We start from the raw sequence: 25,470 nt of genomic DNA on the forward strand, positions 1-25,470 counted from the left end.
GGATGGGAATCACACACAAGGCAGGGGGTTGTATCTCCCCGCTGCGGGTGATACAGACACATCCCTGAAACCGCGCCGGGCTCCGAACGCACGGCCAGGCCGGGATCTGAACGCGGGCACCGGGCCGGGCTGGGCCAGGCCGGGCTCTGAACACGGGCACCGGACCGGACCAGGCCAGGCCAGGCCAGGCTGGGCTCTGAACACGGGCACCGGACCGGACCGGGCTCTGAACACGGGGACCGGACCGGGCCGGGCCAGGCCGGGCTCTGAACACGGGCATCCGGACCGGACCGGGCCGGACCGGGCTCTGAGCACGGGGACCGGACCGGGCCGGTGGCGCCTCCACACACGCCCCGTGCCCACAGCGGCCGCGCTGCGCTCCCCGGCCAGGGCTGCCCGAGCGGCGGCGGAACAAAGCTCGCAGCGCTGCCGGGGCCCACCCGTCCCGCTGCCCGCCGCTCGGCGCTTAAAGGGCCCGCGCAGTGTCAAACGGCACCGGCTTGGCTACGGCGACACGGCCCGGCCGCGCCCTTCCAGCCTCCCCCCAGCCCTGGCCGGCCCGCAGCGCACCCAGGGCCCGGCCAGAGCCAGCCGCACACCCGCTCCGCCCGCGGGCGGGGGGCGCTGGGCCGGCGGTGGCGGTCGCTGCCGGCGCGGCCCCTTTAAGGGGCGGTGCGGGTGCCGGGAACCCACGTCAGTTTCGGCCCCGAAACTCCGGATCAATGAGCGGCGGCGCGGGGCGGGGCGCAGTGCCCGGCCCGGCCCGGCCCCCGCTGCCGCCTTTCGGTTTCTCTCTTTTCCAGGAAGGAAAACACCGGCGGGGACCGGGGCCGCGCCCCCCCCGCCCCCCACTTCCCTTCCCGCGCCCTCTTCCCCTCTTCCCGCGCGCGCGCGCGCATCGCCTCTCGCGCGGAGCCGCGAGCACGCGCAAGGCACACGCGCGCGGGGTGGGGGGGCGCGGGCGGCCGCGCGCGCCCACGGGGAGCGGCGGCGGCGGCGCGGCAGCGAGGAGCGGCCCCGGCCCCGCGGCCCGACCCCCCCGCGCCACCCCGGCCACGCCGCGCCCGGCCCCGGCCGCCACTTCCCCTTGAGGGGACGGGCCGGGTCGGGCCGCGCCGCCGCGCCGGGAGAGGAGCGGAAAGTGGGGAAAGCCCGAGAACTTCCCGTCTGCCCGCCCGCGCCTGCCCCGTCGGGCTCCGCCGAGTCCCTCAAGAGAGATGTCCGAGACTCCTGCTCAGTGTTGCATCAAGGTAAAGCCCCGTCCCTCTGCCCGCCCGGCCCCTGTCAGCGCGGGTCGCGGCGGTGGGCTTCGCCGTGGTTTGCCCAGGGTTATTTTGGTGGAAATAACTGGTTTTCCCTCTGGTGTTCTTCACGCGGGCGGGGGTCGGTGCCCCCGTTTGCGGGCGCTCCCCGCGCCGCTCCGGCCGCGGTGCCGCGGGCTGTCAGCGCCCTGCGCTGCCCGGGGCGGGACACGGCGGCGGGCCCGGCTCGGCCGGCGTGGCTCCTCACGGCACGGAGCTTTAAGGGGGCCCCGGAGCCCGGCCCGGCCTCCCGCGGGGCTGGCTGCCCGCCGTCCCCGCCAGCAACTTCGTAGAAAGTTTCCTGCCGTCGGGGAGATGCAGCCGCTCCTGCTTCCGCCTGCAGTGGGTCGTGGGTCTTTCTCTCTGTCTTTACTGAATTTTAATATTTTTCCCCTTCTTATCCGTATTACTGCTGTTTATTTTAGTGGTTGCGATTGCTGGCATCGCTTGCCGGTGGCAGGTAGGGGAGCCAGGGCTGCCCGCCCGGCCCCGCTCCGGCAGGGGCTGGGGGATTTGTTTCCCCGTGCCCTGGCCTGCTGAAGAAGGGCTTAGCCCGGGAAGTTTATCGTTTTTAGTGGAGGCGGCATGAAGCTGAGACAATGGAAACAAAATTGAGTTTCCTTTTTTGTCCAGACCCTTCCTATCTAGCAGCCCACTGCTTTCCTCTCGCCTTCCCTCACTCCCCGGTTTTGCCTTTTATTTAGGAGTCGCTTTGTCTTGTTGCAAGCCAGGAATCTCCCTTCTGCTCCTGACTAACTGTGCCCAAGTAAGAAAGAGATCTTTAGTGGTTGTCTCTCCCTGCCCAGAAGAAAGAGGTGACTTCCAGACTCTCTCTGAGGGGAAGAGCCTGGAATAAACACTTATTCAGCATTATGCTCTTTTGTTTGCTTGTCCCGTGTGCGTACGGGGGAGTCTTGCATTCTGTATGGTGGGAACACAATTTGAAAACTTCTGGGTGTATTTTCTCTTGCTGAGTTAAACGCAATCAGGCCTGTGTCCCGTGAAGTCTCGTGGCTTAGAGTCTAGTTTGACTTTTCGTAACACAGACAGGCAAACTGGATAACGGGGTATTGTATGTGTGTTACTCTATGGTGAAATGCTAATGCAGGCAAAACGTGTTCTATTAACTCATTGGGTCCCTAAAGATATATAAAATGAGATATAGCTGCTAGTCTTTTTCTGGTAAACCCCATGGAAAGGTAGGATGTGTTCTTTGGACCAAAGAACACAAATATAATGAAAAAGTGGTGTCATATGAGCTGTATTTCCTTGTTTTCGACGTGTCATTTTGAAAATAGGAGGCTTACTTCTGCTCTTACTGAGATGAACAACTATCTTGTTGATTTTAGGAACTGTAAAACTGGTCCTTACGCACTGTCACTAAGGTATGTTAAGGAATCATACTGTAAATAATCTGTTTCCTAACTGGAGAGATACAAACTTTTCCTTCAGTCTTGACATTAACAAATGCCACATTTCCATTACATTTCAGCAGTTACTAGAAAACTGATTTTTTTTTTTAGAAGTGACTGATTGTAAACATCATGATCTGAGCTTATTTTTTAATGTACCTTTTGTCTACATGTAGAAACTGCTGTTACTGGCTTCTCTCTTACTGGCTATTTTAGCAGTTTCAAATTTTAAAATTAAAACTTTGCAGTCAGAAATGTGAACTTTGAATGAAAACATTTCTTTACCAGTCTAACTGTTCTTGGTAGCTTTCCTTTCAGCTTTTCTAACTATCGTTGTTTTTTGGACACTTTTTTAAACCAGGTGGTAAAGGTGATTGCGTTCAGCAGCTGGATTTAAGAGGAGCTGTTTAAATGGTAGTTGATTATGTGAGTGTAGCTGATAGTTTCTTCAGTATTCCAGTCTGGCTCATGGCTTGGAATGTGATACTGAGGCAGGGGAAAAAGCTGCACAGAGTACCCCAACTTTGCTACCTTGTTCTGAAAAGTAGGGGAGTGTTGTGCTACATGGGTGTCAGAAAGTTTCACTGGGAGCCTGTGAACGGGAAGCCGTGGTGCTGGTGGGTGTGTTTTCTTGTTTTCTTGTTCTTTTCTTGGTTTGTTGTTGGTGTTCTTTCTTCCCCTTCCTCCTCCGATTCGGGACAAGGGTGCAGGCAGTAAATGCCACAGCACCTGGGGTGATGAGCACGGAAAGCTTCAGCAGAGAAGGTGAAGGCTGGAGCTTTGTTTATGCCCAAGCTGCTCATTCTTCCTATCTCGCTGTGTTAGAGAAGTGCTCTAATCAGATTTGGGAAAAGTTTGAGGAGGTGAAGTTTGGGTTTATATTTTATTACTGGTAATCATTATAAGCTTGCAGTAGTATCTTGGATTGTGTTACGTAGTTATCAGTACGTGTGTGTGATTGTGTATTGATATGTGCTTGCTTTGCAGCAAGTATGTGCTGGCTGACTCCTCTGGGAGATGAAAAATACCCTGCTGATAGCCAGACCTTGCCAGCACTTGGGTGTGTGCTTGCCTGGCTCATGGCAAGCAGACCACTGTACACTTGTGGCAGGGGGGTTAAGTGTGTGTGTAGGGTCTAAAGCTGTAGAGAGAACTCATCCTGGGGTTTAGAAGGTAAAATCTCAGGGGTGAGAGATGAGGATGAAGGTTGGGCCCTCAGTTTTTGCTACAGCTTCGGGTGTCAGCATGCTCTCTGCATTGACTGGCAGGCTTTGGGGTTGTGGTGAACTCCAATCTGAGAGGGCTTGAAGGCTTTTGACTCTGAGGTCAGCTGGGAAGGGGCATCTGGTGTGGTTGTGATAGTCAGACTCTTTTTTCATAGATGGAATATCTGTGTTGGTAGTAAACCTGTTCCTCTGATCCTGAGCCACAGTAGTTAGCTGATTATATTGTTGTAAATAGTGCCACGATGTTGGCACTCATTACAGTATTGGCAAGTGATCCTTAAGGCCTCACCTCTCCTCCCACAGATGGGAGAATTGAGGCACCAGGAGAGTGTAAACATCTTGGCAGAGACATACACGGGAGCAAGAGCTCAGAGGGAGACAGGACTAGCAGTTTAGGCACTGATGATGATTTTTGTGATTAATTAAGGTCTATGTGGTGATAAGTTCTGTTTAAAAGCTCACCTGGAGCTTTCTGATTGTCAGGATCTCCTTAATTTTTTGCCTGAAGTGAATATATCTTGAGAATATCACTGCGGTGTCATACGGAGATTCAAAATACAGCAGGCAAGTGGAGGGCTCCCAAAGGGCACAGTTTAGTTTGTTTATTTTTTTATAAACATGACACTTTCAGTTGCTTAGTCTGACTCAGCATGTGACCATACAATTGTGCTGGCACCAGTGTGAAGTTGTGTGAGAGCTAAAACTGGGGATATGGGGACAGATCAGCTGCTTCAGGTCTTGCAGACCAGGACTTCAGGTCCCTTTGTGCCCCTGGCTGATGCTTGAGCTGAGACTGAGAGTGCTTTCTGTGGGCAGCACTGGAGGCACAGAGCCTCACTGAAATCAGGTTTCACAACTGTTTCAGTGCAGGTTTTATGTAGGTGCAAGCTTGGTGGATATAGGTGCTCTTCTTGTGCTGAGCTCAGTGGGGTGGCTGCAGGAGCCCTTCAGCACAGGATCCTGTAGCTGAAGGGCTTCATTAAGTGCTCATTTTGGATTGGAGAACGTAGTTTGTAATAGTTTAAAAAAAGGCAGAGGAAAGAAAAAGCTAAAGGGCAAGGAGTCAGTGTAGTGTTTGAGTTTTCAATCTTAATTTGTTTCCCCTGACTGACTTACTTTTTGGATGGTGGGTTATGTCTCCTGATACCTCGTTGGTGCTGTTTCTGCAAAGAGCCCTCTCTCACTGAAGGCTTCCCGTGCTGAGGGACTGTTGAGCTCCTCATGGCCAGAATCCTGTTGCCCTCAGCCAAGGCTGAGTATCTGTCGGTGCAGAGCATGTTCCTTAGTGTTTACTTGTGTACTAGGAGGAGGATCCTCCTTCTGTTAGTGTCAGTGACAAAGCTGTCATTAAATTCAGTGGTGGAGGATTAAATGGTAGAAGACCAGTGTTTGGAAGTACGTACTATTTAACACCTGATTAATCACTTAACTCCTTGGCACCAAGTAAATTGAATCCCTCTGAAGCAAAATTTTACTAGCACTGCCCCAATTAAACAGTGGTCATTAGCATTCACTGTGTCATTACAGGTGAAGTCAGTTTCCTGGGAGGCAACCCATTAAAAGAGCATCTTGAATCTGAAATGCCCCAGTGAAACAGAGTATACTTTAATGATAATTTATATGCATATTGCAGCATGCATCCCACAGTGCCTTTTGGAGGGAGGTGACTAAACGGTGCTGTGCTGATAGAAATGATGATAAAAGGGACATGAAGTCTTGTACAGTGACACAGAAGCAATCTTTCTGCCTTTTAGAAAAGTTATCTGAGTCCTTGAGTGCTTGTGTTCTGAGTTCTTCTGACAAAAGTTCTCCCAATAACCTGCTTAGTGCAGGAAAGGGAGAGAGCTGAGGTAACTGGTGTTTTTGGCCAGTAATATAGTTTTGACCTACAGTCCAAAAATTGGCTAACTTGTTTTTGGGTTCTTTTTGCATAGGTTTGTTTTGGAGTATTTTGTAGTTCATTGCCTTCAGCTGGGCATCCCCAGAGTACCAACAGCTCAAAAGCCAGTGCTGAAATTGTTCTGAAAGTGATTGCCTTGTCTTTTGCTTTCCCTACCTGTGAAACAAGCATAAAATAATAATAAATGTTCCTATGCAGGGCAGTAGCAGGGCTAAGTACTTGTAATGCAGTATGGAAGCAAACTGTTTATTACAGAAATCAGGGACAATGATCTGATTTGTACCTGGCTTTTTAGTTCACACAGTGCTTTGGGGGCAGTGTGCTGGTGGTTCTTTGGCTGTTGGCTTTTTGGTGTGGGCCCCCTATTTCTGCTGAGCAGTCAGAGCAAGACCTTGGAGCTTCCGTGTGTCCTGAGGTCTGGATCAGCCACACGTGGGCAGGGTGGTGTTTCTGTGCCCACAGAAACATGGAAGGCGGCTCTGGAAGAGGCTGGCACGTGTTGCTGCCACAATCCTGTTCCTGGCCCAGGGCAGGAGCACCTGGCAGGGATGGCAGCCAGATGTGGCTGCCAGAGTGATCCCCACCACCTTCACCTGACCACCGCCCTTCCCAGGGCTCCCTGAAGCTGCATGCAGAGCAGGTTCCATACACAGCTGTTCCAGGTGTTACTCCTTCCCTGGTGAGGACAGGATGATGATGAGCTGCTAGCATTGCCACAACAATTAAGTTTTAAGTTGCAGTGTGTCCCTGTGCCTCCCAAAGGAAGGAGGCTGCCTGGAGCAGCCCATGGGTGGGATGTTCCTCTAGGCAGTGGTGAAGCAGCCAAACCAAACCCAGATATGTTCAGCCTGAGCAAAGAGACCAGACACCAAAGCTTCTGTGCTTTTAGCAGTGGAGTTGTGCTATTGATTCCTGCTAGTGTGCGTTGTTTTTTAGGTCTACAACCCATGCCAAATTTAGACCATACTGGTTCTGATGTTGCTGAGTTGTCTTCAGGCAGTGTTCTGTTGAAGCACAGAGGAGAACTGCACTCTTCATCTTCTTCTTTAGTAACATGTGGGACTCAAACCTAGATTATAGTGACTGCTTTTGTTTTCTTCTTTTTTTTTTTTCCTTCCTTTTTTTTTTTTTTTTCTTTTCCCAAAAATGCCACGGCTGGCAGGAAAATAAATGCAGGAAACTCCAGCCAAAGTTAAACTTGTATGTGGAATGTCCTGGAGCACTGGTAAATAAAGGATTTTGAAAAGGGTTAAGCTTTTCACTGATAGATGGTGTCATCTGCTGTAATGCTACAAAGCTCTAAAATGAGCTGGGTACAGCAGTTAAGGAAAGCCATAAATGATTCTTCATCTAAATGAATTTCCAAAGGTTATTCCTTGTTAAACCACATGCAGTGTCTTTGCTTCCGTGTTGTTCTTGTATAGTTTGCAAAGACTGTCTTGGTTAAGACAGTCTGGAGAGAAAAAGGGTATGAAGGAGATTCTCACTGCAGTGTATTTGGTGTTCTATGGAATGTATGCACATAGAAATAGATAGCATTGTAAATAATTTTAAAGATGTGTATATTGCCAAGAGTAGCATTGGGTGTAACTGCAAGAGATGTGTTAATACAACTCCAAAAAAGTACTTTGGATGTGGCAGCTGATTTCACATATTTAACTATTAACAGCTGCCTAATATTAAATCCAGAGTTGGGATGTTTAATTTTAAACTAAAATTAAATATGATTATGAATAGGGACAATGAATGATTTCTTGGGGTTTTTTGTTTGTTTTGTTGCAGGTTTTGTTTTGGGCTTCTTCTAGCCAGCTCAAGTAGGGTCTGATCAAGAAATTGTAAATTATTCATTTTAGGAGTTTGTTCTGGAGAAAACCAACTGGCAACCACTAAGGACTATCCTTAAACCTGATGAAGTGAAGCAGAGAGTGAGGTTCTTTATATGGTTCAAATTTCAACTGAATGTAGCCAAAGTGATTTTCTTCATTGTCTTCAGTGGGATCCTCCAAAACATATCTTAACAGAAACTAGGAATGTTTTCTACATGGTCTGGGATTCTGTGGAAATCTATGAACTTGGAGCTCTACTAGGTAAACAAAATTTCTAATAACAGTGCCAGAGATAGCAGTACTAAAATTCAGAGATGGAGTTATCCAGATAGTAGGGCCACAACAAGGCATTCTGTAGCTGCAAACCACGTTTCCCCTTTATGCTCCTCCTTTTTTTCTTAAAAGGATTTCACATCAAGGTAGTTTCCATCTTTGGTGGAGCCCCATGAAGCTTTGCTGATACTCTTGGAGGTCAAATGCAGTGATCCCAGCATTCACAGCAATACTGAGGAGCCTTTTCCTGACCTTCTATAAGGTCTATATTGTGATTTCCCCTCTCTATGGCAGAACTTACAGGTTTTTTTCTCCTGGTGGATTAAGACTGGAGATAGTTGTTTTACCACATTCCCTCTTGAATGACTTGTTCTCATCTTCCTCCCTGCCTTGTGCTTTAAAACACAGGCAAAGCCAAGCATTTTCTGACCTGGCTGAAGTTGAGCTTTGGTAGAGTGTGAGGAAATTCAGATTCTGGGCTGTGGCTTTTGGTTCCACTTGTCACTGGAGGCTACTGAGGAAAACATTCCTCAGTAGATGGATCTTCCCTGCCACATCTGTGAGAGAGAGGCTGCTTGGATGTTTCCAGCGGGCACCACTGTAAGGGACTGGCTGCAGCTTGAAGCCTGCAGAGCAGAGGAGGTGGTGCTGATAGGCCATTGTCACCTGTGCCCCTGCCCTTCTCCTGTGGTGGCTCTGGTCCCAGCAGTGTCACTCCAGCTCCATGGGAACAGCTCCCTGCAGTTCAGAGCCCCACTCCTGGCTTGGGCAGCCTGGTGGGGACACGTGTAGGTGTTGGATGCCCATGCCATGCTGGGTGCACACCTGAGGGGCAGGCCCACCATCTCCCTGGAGGTGAGGAAATGCAGGGCTGGGCTGCTTTCACAGAGGGATGAGGGTGCACTCAGTGCTGCCAGGGGTTCCAGGAAGGGCACCAGTTTGCAGGAACAGGAGTGTTGATGGGTATGAATTCCATTCTCAGCTGGCAGACTGAGTGCTTGTGTCATGTCTCATGACTTGAGCAAATGTGCTCTCTGGAAGAGGACCTGGGGAAGACTGTGGGAGCAGCTTCCAGGAGAAGGTTATGGGATGTAAAATGTTTCATGGCTTGTGGCTTGAGATATGTATCACCCATTGCACAGTAAACACTGGGCTCCTCTACACTGGAGATTCTGTCCTAGCAAACTGCCTCACAGTAGCTGAGTCATCAGAGCCATCCATGACTGACCATGTGCTGGCTTCTATTACCTCCCAATGGGGACAAATTACAACCTCAAAGTGAGAAGAGAGTGAATTAATAGTGTATGCAGAGCCAATTAGCACAGCCAAGTGAACCATGTTGACAGGCAGTGGCTGCAGGCTTGGAGAAGTGGGCAGAAAGTGCAGGGGTAGGGGTTTTTCCTTGGTAGGTTTGGGTGGGGCACTTGCAAAACTTTTCTGCTTAATAGAAATGGGTCTCTCTGAGATATTCAGTACTGTTTGCTGATGGACCTCCCAGAACTGCTCTGGCACCTGGGATCATACTTTAGGAAATGGTTTGGTTAGTGAATGAAAGGGAAAGCTGAGCTCAGTTTTCGATTTGGGGTGAAGTAGGCAAAAAAAAAACCATAATGGGAAAGCAACAGGGAGTAAAATAGAAATCATCTATATATTGCAGTTTGAATCTGTTCTGTTTATCAGTTCTGATTACAGCGTGCCTTTCTGACTACTGAAAAATATACAGAAATGTGCAGTGGAGTTGCCTGGGGAAGCTTCCATAGGAATACAGGCTGCAGTGCCTAGGACTTTTTGGCTTGGAAAGGAGACTGCTGAGGGAGATATAATAGAAAGTTGTAAAATTGCACAGCAGTGTAGGAAGGAGAGCAGCTCCTGATAGTTCGTAGTTAAGAGCAGGCAATGACCTTACTAGCCAGGAAGATTAAAACAAGTACTTCTTCCATCTGTGGAGCTTTGGAGCTCACTGCTGCAGGGTTGTGTGGAGGCTAAAAGTGCAAATAGATTTAAAAAAAGAGGGTAGATGAACATGAGGGAGATACTGAGACTAACAGCCTGTGTGTGGGGGAACCTCCCTCTATTTACCCTGGGGAAAGTTAGCTTTTTCTGTGTGCTAAACCTTTCCCAAAACAGAGACTTCTTTTGGGGAAAAGATCATAGGCTTGCTCTGATGCTGTGTAGGCATTCCGATGCTTCCATATAAAATTTTGTACCTTGGAAGGATGGTCTTAAATACACTTCTCCTTCAGGCTCTTTTCTAAGTCTCAGCCCCAGCAGTCTTGATTTCAAGATTAGTTAATTGTTAGTGAGAAGAGAGCTAAGGAAGAGTTGGTATCTGTGACTCAGACTTGTGATATCAAGGTTGCTTGGACTAGCAAGAGATTGATTTGCTTTGCTTCTGAATTTACCCAGATTCAAATGCCAGAAGGGAAAACTTTGAGGGAATACACAGAATTGGAATTACAGGTCAGGATTTGAAAAAGTGTTCTGGTTTTGGGGAAGAGACAATTGTTTCTAAAGCCAAATGTGGGTTACCCATGCTTTCCAGAGGTCTCCTAATTACCATTATCACCCATGTGAAATGTGTTGCTGAGGCATTAACTCCTTTTCACGTGTGTGACAAATGGGGTCCCAACTGGAGCTTGTAGCAATGGACATCAGAGTTGCTGCTTTCACTGCCTGGCCAAATGTTGCAAACATTCAGTCAGCTGTGTCACTTGCTAAGGAATGCTGTCATTTGTACAGACTTTGCATCATGCTTTGACTGTGTTTGGTTTTGGTGTGGTTTTTTTTGTTGTTGTTTTTAAATGGCAAACGGAAGAATGGCTATACAAAATCAATTCTGGTATTATTTTGCATGTGTAGTTTTTAGGTATTTTCCTAAAGAGAGAGTGATTCACAGTGTTGGATGGCCATTAAAATGTATTGATGTGCAGCTAAAAATGGCTTTTAACCTAAATTTAGTTTTCCTCTCTGCTAATCTATACCATGTCCACAAATATCTATTTAAGTAATTGGATAGTCTCATAAAGATTTAGTTAGGTTTTTATTTTGGCAAATAACAAATTACTTTATTTGCTGAATGATTGATCTTTTTGGTAATAATTTTGCATGTTGTTAATGACTGGCTTTGCAGTGAAACTTAATTGCAAGTGCAGTGTCCAGCGTCAAAACCTGAGCATTAAAAGTAGGTCTTAAGAAGAAAGTAAGTTCTGTTTCATGTACAGTTTTTAACCTATCTGGTACATTTTCAGGTGATATTATGTAATAAATAACAAGCTTTTTTCTTAAGCACATGAATTTTCATTTTTTAAATTGCACTGATTGTTTTCTGCCATGTTGATTTAGTATTAGTAGATTTTGTACCCTCACCTCTCACCTTTTGTTGACTGGAGGAAGGAAACAAGCTTTCTGTTTCTGCAGCCCTAAAGCATTTCCCAGCTTTGGGTGATCTAGTCATTGTAATGAACTACTTGACTGAACTGAAAGAAGAAAATCTTCTCTCCATATCTGTCACCAGAAGCTTTGCTCTTTGACAGGCTCAGGCTCTAGAGGTAGAATAGTGGGTCCCACTTGTTTGAATGTGTTTTGGCACTAAGTATTGTGCTTGGGATTCATCTTTAAAATTATTTTCTGCTATTGTTGTTAGACCTGGATATCAATGCACTTTAGTTTCATGTTTCTTAGTTTGTATTAAATGTGAAAAAAAAACCCCAAACCCCATAAAATTTCAGTTTTCAAAGGAAATGGCCTGGAAAAATTGTACATGTTGAGACATAATGCCTTGAATGAAGTGCTAGTCAGAATCTTTTTCTCTCCTCTGCACGTTACCCTCTATACTGTGTTTTTATTTAATGCTTTAGTGGTGAGCTCCATCTTCTTCAGCCACAGAGAGCTGCAGCAGTGGAAATCAGCTGATGTGGGAGAGATTCCTCCAGTTTGACATCAAGGTTTGGCTTTGCAAGCAAGAAGGGGAGCCATGGTAGCTGCAGAGCAGGCTGTTGGTTCCCAGTGACCCAAACCCCTTATGGCAGCAGTGTTCTTGGGAAGAAAAGGCTCAGAAGAAACAGGTTTTAGCTCTTGTCCTGTGGTAGAGGTGTGGTACCCAAAAGTCTCCTTTAGCTCCATGTTTGTGTTGTCACTCCCCACGAGGGAGGGAGCCAGGATTGCCCTGCTTCACAGATGGGAGCAGTGTGGTTCCATGGAGCCCCTTGGTGCCCGTGGGCTGCAGCACAGTGACCCTGTGCTTCACCAAAGGGGTGTCCCCAGGCCCTTTGCCTGCAGCCTGCTGGGGTCCCCCCTCCCTGCTGGCTGGGCAGGTGATGCTGTGCTCCTCCATTGCTCCTGCTGGCTCTTCTTGCTCGGGGTGACAACCTCATGGCCCTGCTGCATGTGAAGGCTGATGTCAGCGTGACTTCAACAAGTGGAGTTGTTAGGTGAAGCTAAACACTGACGAAAGAGAGGTCTGTTTTCCTTCAGTCTAGACTGGGGTTTCATAATTCCCTGTTTGCCATCACTGGTTCACAGAGCACCATGTCATATGAAAAATACTTGTTCAGCTCTGTAGGCTTCAGCCTCCTTTTTGTTGAAGAAGAGGAGAAGCTCTTTCCCCAAGTAACAACTGAGATTCTCTCATTTTCTTAGCCTCAATTAAAAGATGAGCATAGGTAGACCCAGGTTGTTGGCAGATGGTTGGCACACCAGTGAGGAAGGTGTAGCCCCTTCCATGATTTGCCTACAAAGGACACTGAATGCTGGTCTGGAGTGAGTTTTAGAGCATATTTACATTTAAACATTACAGTGAGTCTATGCATAATTAAATCTCCATCTTCTAAAGGGGAAAAAAACAGCAAACCCCAAAATAAATTAAGGGATTTCATTAGTAGAGTTGGCTAGAGTGATAGCTTTTGAGGATGGAGACAGTACTATTTTTGGGTTGCTCTCTATATAACACCTGAGAAACAGAGCCACTTTGCACTGACTGGTCCTCAAAATACTTTAAATCAAATTACTTGTTAAAAAAAATGGTTTAGTTGGTATCTATGCTTCTGGAAATAAATACATCTACTTGAAAAATAGAAAATTTTTGTTCAGAATTTATCCCTGTGGATTTTCTGAGAAAACTTGCCATAGTCTTCAAAGTTCCAACACACTGCTCACCTGCACTTTTTTGTAACCACATATTGATGGTAAGAGCCCAGGTGGGCTGTCCTGCACTTCAGGGCTGGAGCTTCTGTCTTGATTTCCAGTGAAGTTCCCAGGCTGTGCTGCTCTCAGCCCACCCACCCTCACAGCCAGACACACAGAAATTTAAAGGTTTTCTATGGCACTGCTGCAAGGTGAAGCATGGGGAGGCTCTCCACACATGTGTAGATAGGGAGCTGTTTGAACCGAACAAAGATCTGATATCTGTAATCCTGCACACCTACTCTAAGCTGTGGGATTGGATGTAGTTGTAGGAAGGAAAACAAGAACCAAAGAAGTAGGGTAGGCTTGAAACTGAAGAAATTAGAAGTGAGGATGAAGAGTTTGCTATGATGAGAAATAGCAAGATCCATTGCAGACTCCTGTGGAAATCATAAAAAAAAAATCATAAAAATAATTTGCTTTAGTCATGAGAGGCAGAGGCAGGGAGAAGCTGAATTGGAAAGGGTTATTTCTCATTGTATGGGAGGATCAGATGGAAGCACCTGGCAGTTTAGGAGAGTGGGAAGTCTGTTTTCATACAACATGCAATGAGGTTCCAAAACTTGCTGCCAGCAGGTGTAATGTAGGGCCAAGCAGGCAATTGTTTTCAGAAGACAGTTCTACACAGATTTATCCAGGCCATTCACTGCAAAGAGAACAGCTGTGGTCCTTGGCTCAGAAAGCCCCTAACCTGTGGATTTCTGTGGGTGTGTGCAACAGATAGTTTATTCCTTGTGCTCTTACCCTGAGCATTTCCTGTTGGGTGTTGCTGGAAATGTGGTATTAGCTTAGACAGACCTTTGAGCTGACCAGGACTACTGTGTTTTTCCATTTTAATTTAGGACTTTAATATTTGGTGCTTGACTCTGTACAGATGCCTCTGACAAGTGGAAAAATAACAGGAAAACCTCTCATGTGAATCAGACCTTCTGCTCTGTTTCTTGATCTTGTTGTGCTATTTCCTTAGCAGAGGTAACCTGACCATCTGAAATTCATGAGAGGAATGTTCTTCAGACTATGAAATGAATTTTGTTTGGGAAAATTCCTGGGGATTTTCCTATCTTTGACACTCCTCTTGGGCTGTGATGCTATTTATTGGCATAAAGTGCCTTGGCCTATTTTATTTCTTGAGGTTTTTCTCAAGATTTGGCTGACAGAGGGTGGAAAAAATATTTAGATTGTTAGATAATTCAAATGCTGTGTGCTGTGTCAGGCACACCTCTTCTCATGTCTGATAAGTGAACAGTTCCTTACAAGGAGCTTTCTTTAGATGCACAAACATGTAACCACATGACTGTGGCTGATGAACAGGTGTTATACAATACAGGGACAATTCCAGCACTTCCATTGATTTATTCAGTTGGCATGCCTGAAACTGCCTGGAGTGACTATCTTGATTTGATAGTTCAATCTTTTTACCTTTCAATCCCTGACTCTTCTTTTCAAGTTCCTAGAAGCTGGGAAAATTGAGAAGGAAGTGTTCCTTACTGAGTGCCTGGACTTCATTTTTCTACACATAACTGTTAAAAAATGATCAAGCCAGCAGACAGGACCTTCTCGTGGGACTGTGTGTACACCAAATGTTTTCCTTCAGTGCAAGTTGAGCTGTTTCTCAACAGGTGCTTGTCCTGTGCTAGTGCAGTTAGAACTAGAGAAGGGAGCTGGCTAAAAAGGAAAAAGCTCAACCTACAGATGCTTCTGTGACCTTTACAAAGACCCCCATCTGGAATGGTGTCCTACAGTAGGCAGGCATACCCACTGTAACAGCCTGGCTTTAGGCAGGACTGAGTTGTGATGCCTGTGAAGCACAGTTTGTCACCTCTAATTCTCCTGAGGTCCTGTCCCATTGCAGCAGCCTGGAGTCACCTCTGGGACCCTCCTTTGCTGCTCTGGGTACTGGCTACAGAGCCTCCTCAATGTCTAAAGACATCCACCTGCTATCAGTACATTAAAACAGAAGCAGAAAAGCCCAAAAGATGCTGATAGCTGAAGGAATTCTGTTTTTCCAGTGTTAAACACAAGGAAGTTAATTTTATTATTCCATACAAAAGCCAATGGAAGTATGTCTGTGTATCCCATGCAAAGTCTGGACAGGCATTTTCCTAACCCACTATGCAAGCACAACAGTAACATGACCAAAGGCTGTATTATTTGCCAGGTTTCATAGATGAATCTTTAATTTCTAACTCACTTGCACCCAACTACTTAGCTCCTGAATTTCCCACTCAGGCTTTGGGCATTGTTGTGGTTCATGGTGCTGGAGTGCCATCAGTGACAGATGAGCAGTTAGTGGTGCACTCTTTAATGCAGAATTCACTTTAGGCTGGTGAAGCAGGGCTCAATTTTACCATACCAGCCTTTTCTAGTGCTCAGCTCACCCCTTTCTCACCATTACAAATGGATAGCCCAGCACAGTCATGCTGAATTTTTCTTCAGGTTTGTACCTCAAGTTTTACCTCACCCTTCATACTTTTGAAGCCACAGTCCTTAAAAGGGGTGGTGGTGAGTATACTGGGAAAACACCACCCTGGGAGACTGAAGTGTTTGTTTTTCAAGTCACTTGAAATGGGAGGTTAATGATAAGCCTTGTTTTAGAAAGCAGAAGTGTTCTATCTGATCTTGTCCTTCCAATGGGAAAAAAAAGGTGAGGATTGGATAATTTATATGGCAATACGGTCCTAAACTTGGACTGATTTAGACTGCTAATGGGAAGTACTTTAACTTTGACTTTTTAACTGTGTGTCAGATGAAAGGATAATCTTAGACTGTCTGATTTCCCATTGGTGCTGGGTTGCACAGCATCTGCCTATAAAATGAGAAGGAAGTGTGCAGATATCAGTGTGCAGATGTAGCAGGCTCATGTGGCCAGGTCCATTGCCTGCCTTCCCTCCATTTCTCATCTCAGGTCTCACTGGTGTTCATTGTTAATTAGTCTGGCTCTGGGCTTGTTAAGAAACCCTGAAACCCAAACATTTTTCCAGGCACAAGTCATTTGTGCTGGGATGTTTGTTTAACTAGTGACTGGCCTTCTCTTGTTTTTCCTCTTACTCATAAGAGGTGAGGATCTTAGACCATGATGAAAAGAAGAGTCCTGCTCAAAATATGGTGAGGCATGTGAAAATTGAAACTTCAGCAGGGGTTCTGGGCCTTTGTTCTAGGTTGACTCTGCCAATTCCTGAGTTATACAGCGTGGCTGTACAACACTGTCACACCACCCTTGCCTGCCCCAACAGTGTCTCTGAAGGAGTATTTGCTCATACCCAGCTTTGAGTTGATCACTTCTCCATAAATTTTTAACCATTCTTAAAAGGCACGACAGAAGTGCACCGCTGTTACTTCACTGAGGTTAAAGTTTGATGAAGCTCTTAAGGTAAGGTGGTAGCACCCTGAGAGATCTCATTCCACCCTTCCCCTTTCTTCTGCCAGGGGCTGGCACAAATGTTGTGGTGGATGTGGGCATGTCAGGGCAGCAGGCCTGGGTGAAAGTGGACAGCTTGTGCTAGTGCAAGGCACAGCCTGGTGGGAACATGGGGAGGGCAGGGCATGGTTTTTTTGGTGGTGGTGCCAACAGATCTGTGATTAAAGCATTGATGAAACTCTGAATAAACCTTTGGCTGGATCTGTGTTACATGACATCAGAACTGAAGCTTTTAAGGATTCACACCTACTTTCTTTACAAAAGCTGTCCCTTCAGGCTAAGTAGATTAAATATAGGAAAAGTGGTCAGGGGTTCAGGGAAACTTGATGGTTCTTTTGCTGAGACACCATCTCTGATTTAAAAAAAACACACCAGGCATCTGAAGCAGCATGGTTTGCTGTTGGAGAGTGAAGGGTAGAGCTGTTTCCTGGAGGTCTGAATGAGCCTTGTGGTATCAGTGTGAGCCTCTGCCACTGTCACCTGCAGCCTCCCAGTCATATTGTGGCTTGCTCTGTGTTTGAGCACCCCATGGCTGAGCTGTTTGAGTTTAATTGCTTTAATAAAAAGGGGTACTCACATGTATTGAGCTTTCTGAGATAGACTGAGAACACTGAAAGCCAAACCTTCCTGCATTCATTGCAGATTTGTCTGTTCTGTACCACTGGTGCTGACAGTCTGGACCTGTTTAACCATGCAGCAAAGCATGAAGCCTCTCTGGGTCAGGGCAGGAAGCTTGTCCCAGGTGCCTAATCTAGAGGGCATTTCAGAGTTTCAATTACCTCTTGAAATGATGTGCTCAAAGCATGCAAACATGGCACTGATATGTTCAGTCCTTGAGCTGTGCTTACCACAGCTTTCCTGGGAACTCGGTGTATGTGCCCAGTTTGGTCTGCAAGGTATCTGTGGCAGCCTTTGGATAGAAAACTAGGCCAGCTCTCAGATCTTGTTTTACATTTCTTGTATCTTCTGTGCTGGCCTTGTAACATGGTTGTAAAATATACCAGCCTGGTGCATCTACCCATTACCCTGGACAGGGAGGGTAGGCTCAAGTTAAGGTCACTCTATGGAGGTACAGGAAGTTTTAGTCCAGCCCCTGCTCTGTCACTGTATTGTCTGTGACCTTGAAGTCATTTAATGTGATTGCCATGTCATAAAGTGTTAACACCTAGCAAAACGAAGTCAGATGAGTGGTAGAAACTGCTTGTGCTTCTGTTATACAGATAATTAATAAGATCTTGCCTTAATCTCCTGCTGGAAGATTAATGCTGCAGAATTACTGGTAGTAGGACTCAGGGTTTAATAGCACTGGGGTTATGATTTTGGATAGTTCACCCCTTCTTTTTTCTGTCCCCCCTAATAAAACTTTTGTTGTGAGCTCTTACCTGAAAAACTCTGTGGATGCCACTGTGCTGCTGGTTAATGCACAAAAGAAGGCCTGAATCACGGCTAGGATAATGAACTTAAAATTTAATGAAAATCAATATTGAAATCTGCTCAGTATGGGACTGACTAAGTTACCAATTCTGTATTACACCAAGGTTTTTGATTTGTGTAAATTTTAATGAAATTGTTTCTTCCAGCTGATAGCAGTTTAGATGATGTTGTGGTGAAGACTTGAGAAGTTCTCCTCCTTCCAAAGTTACTTGAACAGCTAAAGAAGATTCTGCAGCTAAAGGAGAAATGATGTCATTCTTTGTGACACAGAGACTGTAAGACAATCATATTTTATTGGGCCTCATCTCTAGCCTTCACTGAATTCAAGAGGATTTGGCTGAAGCCTGTAGTGATAACTGATAAAGAGAAACTCCTTATTAGTCAGTGGCACTGGTCGTAAAGAAAGTTAGGAGAAGAGACAGATGTTGTCACAGAGGTAACATCAATAGTTCTAATTCATTTTCTGAAAGCTCGAATATGAGGAAAGAATGCCTTTGGTTTCAAGAAAACAAACCCTTAGAAGTTGTGTAGATTCCTAGGGATTTATTAACAGCAAAGTCCACTTGTCTGTTTAATTACTATTGCTTTTATTTTGAGGTGTTCTCATAGAAAGCAGAATGATTCAGCATTTCAGAACTCAATTAATTTGTTTTTTCCTGACTCAGCTTGAAGAAGCTGACTGAAAGACCACCTTTCCCTCCAAATATAGACAGACAATATGTTGTCTAATAATGATGATTTCTGAATAGCAGATGATCAGAGTAGTAGCAGAAATAGGAATTGGTGGTACTTTTTTATTTTCTTTTTTCTTTCTCCTGAGCCTCAGCACTGCCTGCAAAGTTGGAAAACTTAAATAATCTCATGTACTAAAGGAAGGTTTGTATCCCTCCTTCCCAGTAAAATACATTCAGAAGGTCTCTGACAAATAAGAAATTGGTGCAGGATCTACCTCATCAGTTTGGTTGACTGCTGTAGAAGACATCTGTCTTTTTTTCATCTGGCTATTATTTCATTATCATCTCCTTGTGGGTACTGTAACAATTGGAAGAAAGCTCCAGTTATTAAATCCCTTTCAGGTTTGTTTAGAGTGGTTGTCTCTCTTGGTTTTGTGCCTTGTCCCATCTCAGAGGTGTGATTTCCTCTTTATTCTGCTACTCCTTGCTGAACACTTGACACAGTACAAAGAGGTGCCAAGGTAAGAGTGCAGACAAGCACTGCTGTAGACTTGTTCAGCAGGGACTCAGTGGATATCAGACAGTGAAAAGGTTGGATGCTGAATGTTTTTGTTGAGTTTAATTTTGTAAAGGAAAGAACCCCTAGCTTAACCCTTCCCTGTAAATAGATAGCCATTAGCTCTTGGGACATTGTAATTAGTAGATAGAGCTAAATATACAGAAGTGAGATTTTCATTTTCTGTGGGGGGAAAGGCAGGGGAAGTGGTGAAAACAAATTATGTAAGATTAGAAATCCTTGATTTAGAAATGTATCTTCCACAGTCACCCTGCTGAATGTCCATGCATTGCCCTCCCTGTTTCTCTGAGTCCTGCCACTCTTCTGTGTCGCTGCTGGTGTGGGCTTTCAGCTCTGTTAAGGGACAGCAGCTCTGACCTGACAGGCAGCTCCCAGGCATTATTCCCTTCCTTTTCCTTTCCTAGGCTGAAACAATCCATGTTTGCCACCTTGTCTGAGATCAGGCAGTTTTCCAAGCTGCAGCAGCTGTTAGTATATTCCTCTTAGGTTATTTGAGCTGATGCACAGATTTTGGAGCTGCCCCTGCTGGGCTTACTTAAGTTTCTGTGAGTTCTTTTTGCTGTATCCATCCTTGAATTAGATCAGCTCAAGCAATGTTATTGTGCAATTTTTCCTCAGGACCAGTACAGCAGACAAGAAAGGTGTGTGTGTGTGTGTGTGTGTGGGAGGTTTTCAGTCCTGTAAATAATAATAATAATCTCCAACTCTTCACTGGTCACTTCTTTCCTCTCCCATTACTCCCAAAGAGTGCTCCTGCATGTTTTACTGGTGATACAAGGTTTCCTTTGGAAGTTAGGTGCCAATTTGAGCTTCACTCAGAAGCTTTACATAAAAGTTGTTGAAGTGCCGCGAGAGAGCACGAGCTCCCTTTGAGCATCTTGCCTGCCTTTGGGGTATCCCTGTGAAGAGCTGCAGGTTCTTAAATGCTTTGAGAAAGGGCAAGGGGATCAGTTCCTGGAAGAGTTTTCTTTCCCTGGGGGACCCTGGAGGAATTTTGCTTGTACTTTATATCCACTTAGTGGTGAGAACAAATGCACCTTGCTCTGCATTTCTTGGAACTCTGTCCTGCTCACCACTTACATCTCTAGTTGTGGTGCTGTGTGTTTTTGTGTACTCCTGACTCCTGTGGTGGTTGTGGATTTTTTGCCTTCTGTGGTTTGAAGCTGAGTTGCTGAGGACTCTGTGTGTATAGGAATAACAGATTAGAAAATGAGAGGTTGGTAGGCTCAAAGAGCTTCCTGAAAGTGTGGGAGTGCAGGCCAGAGAAAGGAAGAGAAATCTTTTTGAAGCTGTATCAGTGCTTTCCATGGACAAGAATAGCAGGCAGAGGGTATTGACAGAGTGGTCTGAGGATAAGTGTTGCTGCATAGCAAAGTGTTACTGCTGTAAAAATCACTGCTGTCCACTTGTGAAACAAATTCTTCCAGTGTGAGTGCAGTTTTACTGGTGTGGTTGAGTCACAGCACATTCTGCTCACACAGCTGTGTTAATGTCAGTCAGACCTGGTGAAGGCTGATAAATCTGCACGTGTCAGTAGTGTACGTGCAACCCTTAGAAAAATGATGGAGGTGATGTGAGGAGCAGCTCAGATCATGCCTTGTGACATGCTCTGCCCCTGGAGGAGATGGCTGGGTGTTCTGTTGCAGGTCTGTAACATGTGTGGTTCATTACTGCTGCAGTGGTGTTTGTGCCCTTCCTCCAGCTTGTAGAATGTCCTTCCTGGAAACAATTCAGCTCTTTACCTGAAAGATTGTAGTGAGTGGTAACCAGGCATTGGGTCCTTGGTGGAGCTAGGAAATATTTTGTTTCCTGTTTTAGCTGCTGTTTCCAAAGGCTTTACAAAGCAAATCAGTGGAATTTTCTGGTTTTCTAATAGGGAAACTGAGGCAGAGAGGAGCAGGGGTGAGAAGAGAGCAGTTTATGTTGCACCTACAATCCTAATATGGGAATAGCAACCTGTTTTGCTTTAGCCTGGTGCTTTGGGCACCTGTTCAACAAAACATTTAAGCATATGCCTAATGATATGCATGGCAGTAGCTCCCTTACCATTTCCTCTTTTCAGAGCATCATAAACAGTGCTTCTCCCTGAACCCAGACTGCAGGGCTGTGCCCACTCATGCCAACCCATTGGAATCACCCAAGCTGTCAGCCAGGATACAGCTGGTGTCAACATCTGGCCTGTAGAACCTGTCTTATCATTAAGGATGCAGAAGGTGGAGCAAAGAGTCATCTGAGCAGTGAGGAAGTGGTAGTAGTTGGGTTGCAAGGAGATGGAAACAAGCTTGTTTGACAGGTGGCTCTTGGATGCAGTTGACTTGAAAAGAAACTCCTGAACCTCCAGGTGAGCTCAGAACAATCACACAGAGACAGCACAGGATCACCAAGCAAACACTTTATTGCAGCAGTGTAATGACCCATGTTAATCAAGCATTGAGTGTTTAAGCAGTGTAGAACCTCTGTTTAAAAACAAACACCGGCCTAAACCAGCACCAAACCCCAACCCAAACGAGCAGTGACTGTTCCAATACATCTGCTTGTCTGTCTTCAAAGAGATTTTCAGTCTTTGCAATTATTCTGGCATAAAATGCTTCATGATTGTCAGCCCTGGAAGCTGCTTTGATGAACCCCAAGGTCTGACAGCCAACTTCCCTCTTTTAAGAGCAGCAATTTGTGTATCTCAAGAAAATTACCTTTTTCAGGATCTCAGCTCAGGAGCTGTTTGCAAGGTTGTGGGATTACAGTGCCTAGAAAGTATTACAACTCCATTTGCTGCTGCATTCTCCTCTTGTATCACATGAGACACCATTCATTTTTCTCCTCTGAAGACCAGCCTCAGTTCACTATGTCCCTCTGGGCACGTTGATCATTCTGGGGCCTTTGCCACTGATTTTGGAAGGATATGATTCAGAAGTTTCATCTGGGTTGGATTTTCTCAGTGAGATTGTTTATGAGAGAACAAATTTCAGGATCATATCCCAGGATTTTATATACTTTTGCTTCTTTCCATCTATAGATCCAGGATTTTTGTGAGTGTTGCAATCTTAGCATCAGGACTTAATCCACTCTGATTAGAACCAATGGGAGTTTCCATTAGTAATTGCCACTGACGTAAATTCCAGCTCATAAATTAGGGATCAAAATTTATTATGATATTGTAATATGCTGCATTAAGTGCAATATAGATTATACATATATATATAGTAATTTTATATGCAATATGTTGTTGCTTGCTACATTTACTTTTAAAGTAATGTTACTTTCTAAAATTAGAGATTACTGTAGGCTGTCTGTCTGAAGAGTTAGTCTGGAGTAGATTTTCTTTTTTTTTTTTAATCCAATCCCAGAGACAGCTGGATTTTTTTATGGGTGACTCCTTGCCTGTGCCTCAGTAATCCCTGCATTTAAGAAAAAAAATCTAATTTAAAAAATACTCCTCTGTTGTCTTGTACAGCGTTCAGTAATCCTCAGACATCTTACACCACAGATCATAGGAACAAGCCAGTAGCAACAATAGACTGATGCTGTCTTTGATGTTTGGAACATGCAGATAACTTTGTTTTCACAGAGAAGCAAATTCTGTAAAGGATTGAAGGGAGTGAATTGATGTCTAAAGATGCCTAAAAAGAGCAACTGTATGGAATGAGAACAAAAACTGGTCACTGCCATAAAGGTGCTACCAAATTAGTAGGCATTGAGTTAACATCTAATCCCTTAGCCAGAAGGGTTAAGATTTACGTAAATAACATCTGCATAATGATTTTTTAAATGGCTAAATGGTTTAATAAAAGGTTGAATTAAATTTATTAAATGGTTAGTAGAAAGCTAGAGCCACAACGCAAGGAATATTTTCTCATTTTCCTCTTTTGTTTTGGGAGATGCACAGGGCAGACAGAACTGGTGGTTCAGAAAGGGATTGGTCATCTCTGCAATATCTCAGAAGGTAGAGTAATAGAGCCCAGCTAAAGAAAGAAAGGCAGATACCTCTCCCCCTTAGAAACCTACAATTTGTGATGCAAATCAAAGGGAGGCACATGTACCAATTTCAAAACTTACTCTTAGCTCACCCAGGTAATTGCCATACATGAGATTTGCATCAAAAATTTTGTTAAACTTTCATAAACAGATTACCAGAATTGTATAAAACTTCTGTGATCTAAGGTTCTGTGGGTACTGTAAATGTCTACTGAGATTTTCTGGACCTGAACTTAATTTTGGCCAAATATAAGTTGAGCATCTTCATAACTTGAGGGTGAAATAATTGAAAACTTCAGCGTTTACAGTGATGATTATAGCTAAAAGACTTGAACAACAGCTCTTGATCTGAACATTCCCAAATTTGGAAGTCTGAAATTCACATCTGGTTAGAATTTTTAGATGGAAAGATTTTATCCTTAAAAAAAAAAAACATCACTGATGCTAAAACTTAAACAATTGCAAAATACATCCCTCAGGAAATACAAAACATGGTATGGAGGATTTTTTGTTTTGTTTTGTTGTTTTTTTTGTTTTGTTTTTTGTTTGTTTTAGTTTGGGTTTTTTTAAGGAATTGATTGCTGTGCTTCTCACCTTGATGTTCTCAGTTCACACTGTTAATTCATATTGATTATGAATATTCATATTAATTCATATTTTATTCAAGTTATAAAAGAGGACGGTAGCTTAAAGCAAGGTGCAGCTTGTGGTTAAACAAGCTTTGGGAGTTTTGGACTGGCTGTCAGTGGGAAAGCCAAGGGTTAATGGTTTGTTGTGGCAGCTCTTGGTGCAGAGATGTGGTGCTCACACACCGGGAGCAGTTGTACAAACGCGCTCGTGTCTGAACGCCTGCAGGCTTGCGGCTCAGTTTTATGTGATTGGGGGGCTTTTTTTAGAATCCTTTTTAAAAATACACAGGAATTAAGCAATTTCCTTTACATGGTGCCTCTGCCAAAGCCCACTGAAGTCACTGGGAAGACTCCCACTGTTTTTAGCTGGCATTCAGATCTATCTCTACGTGTTCCTTACGGCCTAGGCTACTGCGAGCGTCTGTGGAGGTGTGGAACCATCTCAGTTCTTCTGGAAGGGCTGTCCTGCTGTAGTTCAGTTACCATGGAATAGATTGCCTGCATTACTAGCAACATAATTATTCTGGATCAAAAATACTTCAATTCCAGAATTGTCTCCATGTGGGGAGCAACTCTGGAATAAAAATCAGGCGATGGCTTTGTCTGCAATAGCTGGTGCTTCTTGCTCGCTTTCTGTAGGCAAGGTGTTTTAAACAGAGGTGAAAGGCACTAAAGTGAATCCCTTTTTACATCAGCACAGCCAGATTCTGCAAATCTTCCCTGAATTGTAGTTGTTGTGATTTATAAAATGGAACTAAAACATCCATCCTCCCCTGACCCAGGTGTGCAGAAGTCCTTACTGTGAGCCCTGGCTACACTCCTGAGCCCGCATTCAGGTCTGTGCCTGTGACTCCAGTGGGACACTCTGTATGTTCAGATCTGATGACAGGATTGTGGCCCCACAGGAGTAAGGGAGCACAAGTGTTGCCCTTTGTTTAGGGATCAAACCTATCCACTCTCACATTTTAATGGGAGCCCCATATAGAGATGCTGGGGTAAGCCCTGTGTCATTGCCTTTTCCCACTACTACAGATGAATCAAGACACTCAGTAAATGAACTCTTTTTATAATGCGTGTATAGATCCTGTGAGTGGACTTGGAGCAGACTTTAAGGCTGAGATTTTACAATTTCTAATTTTTTTATGGATCTACCAAGACCTGCAGGTGTAAGCATTTTGAGCTCATTTTCCAAACTGCCATATTACTTTTGCCTTTTTATCTGTTCCTTTAACATCCTAACTTTTCTATTAATGCGAGTACTGGTAAATTCACTACACAGATACAATATTAATTCCAGACATTTCACAAGCCAGTTTTTAGACATTCACCCACATGATGATGTGTTAACTTTAAAGCATGTACTTCAGAAATAAAGGAGTTAAGCAAAAAAAAAAAAAAAGTTAAAATGGAACTTATTCAGTCCCTTCTTTGCAATACATAAATTCATGTACAAATACGGAAATAGCACGATGAGTTAGTGTGTTTCCGTGCCATTTTTTATAACCACATGTGCTGTTACCTCTCTAGCATGTTTGTTACATAGAAATAGAACATGGCATTTCCCATGAAAAATGTCCAAAAAAATGTTGTTTTTTTTTTAATAGATCTTTCCTTCATGGTAGAAAAAAAAAAAAGTTGTTTTTTAAT

General features: G+C 44.8%; 1 protein-coding gene across 2 annotated transcripts in view; it reads left to right on the plus strand.

The window, feature by feature from the left end:
* The first annotated feature begins 775 nt into the window (after positions 1-775).
* Positions 776-25,470, plus strand: part of ETV6 (ETS variant transcription factor 6) — a 127,249-nt gene continuing 102,554 nt past the window's right edge. For both annotated transcript variants that reach the window (XM_071422314.1, XM_071422315.1), the window contains exon 1: positions 776-1,250. In XM_071422314.1, coding sequence (XP_071278415.1) covers positions 1,218-1,250 — 33 coding nt within the window. In that variant the 5' untranslated portion in view covers positions 776-1,217. The remainder of the gene's footprint in view (positions 1,251-25,470) is intronic.

The sequence above is a fragment of the Agelaius tricolor genome, unplaced genomic scaffold (assembly GCF_023055355.1).
Source record: "Agelaius tricolor isolate 1412-34295 unplaced genomic scaffold, bAgeTri1.0.p SCAF_3, whole genome shotgun sequence".
Taxonomy (NCBI): domain Eukaryota; kingdom Metazoa; phylum Chordata; class Aves; order Passeriformes; family Icteridae; genus Agelaius; species Agelaius tricolor.